The sequence below is a fragment of the Cynara cardunculus genome (assembly GCF_001531365.2).
Source record: "Cynara cardunculus var. scolymus isolate 2C chromosome LG 6, CcrdV1, whole genome shotgun sequence".
In the NCBI taxonomy this organism is placed as follows: Eukaryota; Viridiplantae; Streptophyta; class Magnoliopsida; order Asterales; family Asteraceae; genus Cynara; species Cynara cardunculus.
Genome location: NC_037533.1, coordinates 13,872,053 through 13,879,413, shown reverse-complemented (window position 1 = coordinate 13,879,413; position 7,361 = coordinate 13,872,053). Strand labels below are relative to the sequence as shown.

Sequence of the window (7,361 nt, the reverse complement as noted above, 5' to 3'; positions counted from 1 at the left end):
AATCATTCAGAGTGAGATATTTTCCCCTTATAATTACTATATTTTTCCTAGAATTGGTCAATTAATATTTATAATATAATATACATAAACACTATTAAAATTTTAACATTTTTATAATATAAATATAATAAATCTCGCAATCAAGGAATCAAATAGTAAAAAAAACGATGTGTCCATTAGAGTTACGTGATGTAAGAATTGGTGACCCCGTTGAAGATGGTCTTATAACTTGAGGGTCGAGATTAATCCCGAAGATATAATACAAAAAGCATATTGATTTTATATAATATGTCGATATTAAAGCCTTAGAGATGAATATATACATTAGCAGTGTGTTGATCATAATATATTGTGATCTTTTCTTGAAAGATGACTGAATTTGTATAGAAGTCTTAACAAAACAAGATTCTCTAGTTAATCTAATTGATGATATCTGGACTAAATCTCAGAACCCTGAATCATTCTGCAATGGCTACAGATAACAGGTCTATTGAAGTGTGTATGTGTATGTGTATGCAAGTCGGTAACGGATGCTTACACGATCTTTTGTTGTTTCTGACTGTATCGAAAGATGGTTAAAGTGCTTCTCCAGATTCCCGGCATTTTCTTAGCGCTGACCGAATTTCCTTCAGCAATTCACTAATGTTGATGCATTTCCTGCAAGAATTCACACAACATAGTTTTCCAATCAGACAAAGAAAGAGGAATATGAGTTGTGAATGCAGATTGGGCCAAGGTTTTTTTCGAAAGCCCAAAAAGCCTGATCAGGCCCATTTTCACATGAAGACCGACCCGGCCCAAAAAACCCCAGACCTTTTTTTTGCTTACTAAAAACAGACTTGGAAGGCCCGTGACCCTCGTGCATCTCTAACATGATTATGCAAAAGATAAAGGAAGTGTCACGGATCGACTTACAGAACACTGACACCTACAACAGCAACTGGCCGTGGATATTCCTCGATTTCTTTTATCTTTTTATCCTCATCGGATACAGATTGGACTGGGTCTTCTAAACTCAACTTCAGCTGACCAGGTAAATCATCACTTCCAATTTTCTGTATTTCCTCAACCAAAAAGGGAAGCCTGTCCATTGCCTGCAATCGATAATTCGTTGTTATGATTAAACAGTCAAATAGTAAACAAGATACTAATCGTGCACAGAAGGGAAACAAGAGTGCCTAGAGAATCTACAGTAAAATGAACAGATTAAGGAACCACGTCATGGGAAGAGATCTAAAGGAAATAGAACAATACAATTAATATTAATACCACATACCTCAGGTATATCAATCTTATTCAAAACCACCAGATAGGGCCTTTCAAGATATTCAGGATTGTACATCCTTAACTCCTGCAAAATTAACATCCACATGAATAAAAATGTAAAAGATTACCCCTGAAGGAACTTAGAAAGAGTAGAAAAAGAAGAACTTGCCAACTCATTGTGGTGGGAATTTTATTGAATTTAAATCCATGAAGATATATCTACTTATGGAACTAAAATACACAGACATAAAAGATCTAAGATAAAGTAGCATTCTGCTATATGTACACTCACTTTCTGAGTCTTTATTTCTAAAACTTTTCTTAATATTTGAGGAGGGATGTATAAGAGGAGGTGGGGCGGAGTGAGGGCAAAGTCATACTTCTTTTACAGTTCTGTAGTCATACACAGGATCCTCAGTAGATGCATCAACAACATGGACCAACATTCGAGTTCTCCTCAAGTGCCTCAAGAAATTGCGGCCGAGTCCCTGACAAATGATAAAATGATCTAACATCAGCTAATAGCTAAAAAAAACAGTAAAACAAGATACAAATCATGATGATGGAGTACCTTTCCCAAATGTGCCCCCTCAATAAGACCAGGCAGATCTGCTAATGTTGCTTCAGAGGAGAATTTCCCTGCCCCTAAACTAGGATCACCCTCAAGTCGTCCAAGGTTTGGCATTAAAGTTGTGAATGGATAATCAGCAATATCAGGTTTCGCAAGCGTAATGGCTGACAGTAGGGTAGATTTTCCAGCGTTAGGGAGTCCCTGGAGAAAACCATGTAAACTAAAATGTTTAAACATTGTTATTTTCACCATGTGCATCTCATGCTGAAACTTGGCATCCTCAAAAACCATCAGATACCCAGGGTAAATTAGAGTGGAATTCAGATCTTATCATTTTTAAGATGATTGATAAGACATCTGATAACCTTGCTCTACATTAGAATCATTTTAGAATAACAATTAAACTACACTAAGGTTTTCCCTCGTTCTTCCAGGAGTGACAATCTAAAAAACAGGGACTAATTTTTCTTCCTCAGCATCACAAGTGTTCTCTTACTTTGACAAGAAACTGAAAAGAAAATATAACACAACATAAAAAAAATCTAGTAAGCTGTTACTCTGGACAGCTCTGCTTTATGCTTTCTACTTCTATATTATTGTAATAGCTTATGTCATGGTAGCAAACAACTATAGATGAGAATGAAATACAAATATTTACATACAAGTCACTTGACGAGGTTACTTATCCATTATCACAATGAATATGACGCGACATCAACGCAATCATTCCATAGGTGGCAATATTGTTCTAAGCTGTTTTGTGATGTAAACGATAATTTAGACCAAGGAACACATATATAGAATGGCAAAGTATGTAGACACGTGTAAAGAGAAAATAATGTGTAAAAGATTATACTTACAACAAGACCAACATCTGCCACAACTCTTAGTATTAACTGCAAACTGACCTCCTCCCCATGTTGACCAATAACCAACACCTGCAGGACTGGTATAACTTCGTAAGCTTCTATACATGCAAGGAGTTCCTCGTAGAGAGAAGTACTAGAAAATATATGAAGTTTTATCGATTAAATCTTCCATTCAAGTGTATATTAGGTTAGAGCACCATGGCCTAGTGCATAAGTCAAGCCCAGAACAGAAAAGAAGAGATCCAAATTCGAATACAGGGTAAGCCACCACGTAAATAAAAAGTCATACATTATTTAACTTTCTTGCTCATTTATCATGTACGAAAGGGAATAGATCCATCCATTGACCAACCTTTACAGAATACAGATTAAATGATCTGAAGGTGTAACAACTAACATCAGAAAGAGTATAAATTATCTTCGTTTATGCCCTCTTTTTTCTCATCATTAATTGGTTCCAGCATGATCTATCATGATAAATAAATATCAGTTTTGCACTCGTCAGACTTGTATTATTCAGAATTGTAGAAGACTTCAGAGTTCAGACTTCTAAGTCTGAAAAAAAAGACTTCAGAGTTCAGACTCCAGAGTTCGAGTGAGTTATGTCTGAAAAAGCAAACTTCAGAGTTCGGGTGAGCTAACCCTGAAAAATGACTTCAGACTTGTTCTTTTGAAATAACTCTGAAGTAAAACTTTTCAGTAAATTGAATTTAGAATAAAATGAAGTTAACCCTAGAATAAAATTGAATTTAGAAATGAAACTATATCAGTAAATTGAATTTAAACTTAGAAGTAAGACCATTTGTTTTTGGGAATCAGTTACCACATGAATTAATTAACTCAAGAATAAAATCAATTGCATCCTAAATTAGTGGGATTGACTGAATAAGAGTACACATGTCAATCAAATGGGTATAATTGAATTGTAAATGTAAATTGTATCTAGATACGTTCAAATGGGTCTAAATGAACCACGAATGTGAATTGTGTCTAGATACGTGTTTAGGCAGGAAAACAAGAAAAAGAAAACCGACTCGCCAAAAGATGACACGTGTCACCCAAGTTACTTAATTATTATAAGTATAGATATGTCAATGTTAAATGCTACAATGGGTAAGAATAACTAATGATAGATTCCACCCGAAGAAAAATGTATAGTTCATCGCATTTTGGTTTGTTTTTATCAATAATTCATTTGTACTTCAAAGTATTAGACACTTTTAAATAAATCCATCACATAATTCTTATCATGGAAGAACCAATCTTGAACTCTTACTGGTCATGCTAATTGTGGTATCCTCTTCCTTTTCACCTTTTTACCACCAGCGAATACATTACAATGTCAAATTACATTGTAGAATACATGTCTACAGTAGCAGGTAAGAAGCTTGCATAAATAAAAAAAGAACTCGTCCATTCCAAGAAAGGTGTCCTCTATTTTTATACTCCATAGAAAGTCCATTTCTAAAAGATGAACATCTAATGGCAGGATATTCAAGCATGACAATAAACTTGGACCAAATTGTTGCGATTATGCTACCGCAACTTGTCAATGTTAATAAATAACAGCTGACAATTAAATTTGTGCATTCTAAAAAGTTGATTCTGTTGCATAGTGGACCAAGTACCAGGAACAAGATAAGCAATGATATCATCACCAAAGAGAAAAATTAGATGACCAACCGGTACAGAGTAAGTCCACTATTGCAGGAGATGGTGAGAAAATATTGTTCTTTACCTTATCATTTTCATCCCTCATAACATTTGCTGTCATAGCCATCATCTTCTTCTTTTTATGCTCCGGCATTTCTATCAAACTAATCTGCCACACGCAAAGAAATGAGGTCCATTTACATACCAAGATTGAGGTCAAAGCTCTAATTTCTTAATGTCCATGTACAACTTGTAAATCCCTGTGTCCCATATTATAATCTTTTTGGTTGTCTTCCATCACAAATTAAACATGCAGTTTGGAATGCAACCTTTTAGGCAACATTCACATGTTTTTGAGAATTCTTTAAAACATTGACAAAGAATCAACTACAATTCTACACTTACATTTGATGATTTTCTTCTCATGGTCATCAGTAAGAGCTATTTATGAGTGTCGCTCAAAACATGCTCTTTTTTCATCAAATTCCGCATCTAATAGCTCATATCTTACTAAAAAAATCCATCAAACTGCATTTTTAGATGGTTGGTGAAATAATGATTTTAGATCTTTGTGACAATATTTTAATGGTAACTTACAGTTACTTAGATATCAGCATGGTAAATTTTTTATATATATTTTAGTTTTCAGGATATAGTATCATTTATCTTGAGACAGAGGGATTATATACAAATGAGGATCATCAATGAGGTAAGACAACATGATATTCCTCACGCAGGTTATGTGTGAATAAACTCATAACTGAAAGGACCATGTGGCTGAAAAATAAACTACAAGCATGGACTACTCACCCCGCCTTGACCGCCCCTAGCAACAAGAATTTCATCACCATGACGAGCTAGATCAGCTAGAAACTTGCCTCGTTTATGTTTTACAACAGTACCTGTCAATATATCAAGCAACGAGATGGTGGGTAACAAAGGGACTTCCATGATGATATCATTCTTATTTCCATGTCTGCCCTTCTAATGCGGTAAACAAAAAAAGAAGGATATGGTTTTGCCAATTATTTATGTGATTAAATTACCAAGCACCTTACAGTTGGCGGCCTATGGGTGCTTTAGTCTGCCCTTTTTTTATATTTTCATTCTTATTCAAGGTCTTCCGTTCTTTTAACTTTTTGAATAAAACAAATAAGAACATGACATGATGCACATCTGTATATGACAAAATATGTAGTCTCTTTGTAGGGGGCTCCTTAAATGTAGGGAGTGGGATAATTAAAATTAATGTAGATAGCCAATGTAGGAGTGCATTGGGGTGAGGTTTTCTCATATTTGACTCCCTACCAAGTTAAAGAGCCAATGAAGGGAGTGCACTGGAGATGCTCTAAAAAACTAAACTAAGAAATGTCAAACCTAAAGGTACTGGAATACGCAACGTTGGGGAAGCTAAGCCATTCCGCACTTGAGAAGTCAAGACACCCATCGTATCAACATTTCCCCCACGTTTTGCATTATATCGCCCCTTCTTGTGGAACTCCAATAAGGAATCTTTCCCTTCATCTGCATAAATTACAACATCCCCTCCATGTCCACCCATTGGTAGGATGAGTGATCCATCAAAGTCCCTCTTATAAGAACCTCTTATCCTTGCTTTCACTTTGTCCTCTTTGCTTTGAAATTTTGAAGGGGCCTTTGGGTTAGGCATACTAAGAGTAGCACCATGACCTCCATCTCCAGCACGAACTGTTATGATCACCTGATCAAAATACTTGTGAGGTTCTCTAATAAGACTCTCAAGGCTTGGAGAAGGGGGGTCTTTGGCCTTGGCAAGACTGCACTTGAATGTAGGGTATCGGAAATCATTGGGAACATTTCTCTGCCAATTCCAATTGTGATTGTTACTGCATGAAAACAAGGTGCATTTTAGGTTGCACACACACAGTAACACATTTTATATATTTAGCTGGATATACAATATATGGTGGATGTTAAAAATAACGCGGAAGTTTCTATTTATCTAAAATCATAGATCTAATGACTATATGGTAATACCAATAAGCATCTTCTGTGATAAAATGATGAGAAGCATTTGGTGAATTGTACTGTATTGACATTCAGAAGAAAAAAAAAACTACACATAAATAAATATCTGGGTATTTATGCTTTCACAAAATGTAAACCAACCCACTTGCTCGGTATATCTCACCCAAAGATAGGGTCTTAGAAATATGTTGTATACAAACCTGACCTCTAACCCAAATGATAAGAGTGGCCGTTTCCATGGCTTGTGAAAAGTGGGCGAAAGAGAGAACGTTAACCCAAAAAGTTTGAAAAAAGGACTTAAAGGCAAGAAAAAAAGATATGCTTTTCACAAAACGTATTCCTAATAAAAGGTTTCACCATAGGCCAGATTACAGCCCTATCAGCTCAACTCAGCACGATGAATCTCAAATTCCTCAATGGAGACCACAATCAAGAGCAATAGAATAGCTACAATGTCCAACTATCATTCACCTTAAAGTTTTAGCTTTCAAACAAAATAACAGTAATTACAAAGAAAAATCGTCAAAGTCAGTCCCGTAATCCTCCATATCTTATATAGGAACATCTCAAATAACATTGACTAACCAATATTGGCTCAATTCAATATGACTAAATTAAACCCTAAAAACATTAAACACTCCCCAATGCCCACCACATTCCAACAAAGCTAATTACACAGACACAGAATTTAAACAGCATAAGCTCAAATACCAGTAATCAAAAAATCTCAAGAACAAAAACTTGCTCCATAATTTAGCGGATGTTGCTTATTTCTTTACTGGTAGAAGACGGAAGAGAAAGAAGTGTACCTATGATTTTGAGGAAGAAGACGGTGAACGAAGGAGGTGTGCAATTGATGGGGAAAGAGGGAGGAGCCGAGAAGAAGAGACGATGATGGCGGTGGACAGACGGAGACGAGGGAGGAGGAGGATATCATATTACACCACCGGTGACTATACCTCGGGGTTGAGTCTGGGTTTATGGATAATCTGGCG

General features: G+C 35.8%; 1 protein-coding gene across 1 annotated transcript; it reads right to left on the bottom strand.

Annotated features, from left to right (window-relative positions):
* Nucleotides 1-260: 260 nt before the first annotated feature.
* On the bottom strand, nt 261-7,361 carry LOC112514887 (probable GTP-binding protein OBGC2). Its single transcript, XM_025121516.1, has 10 exons — nt 7,176-7,361; nt 5,737-6,224; nt 5,170-5,261; nt 4,445-4,528; nt 2,698-2,775; nt 1,838-2,038; nt 1,647-1,754; nt 1,277-1,351; nt 916-1,094; nt 261-657 (listed from the first exon to the last, which is right to left on the bottom strand). The coding sequence occupies exons 1-10, from the start codon at nt 7,301-7,303 to the stop codon at nt 576-578; spliced, it is 1,515 nt and encodes a 504-aa protein (XP_024977284.1). The 5' UTR covers nt 7,304-7,361; the 3' UTR covers nt 261-575.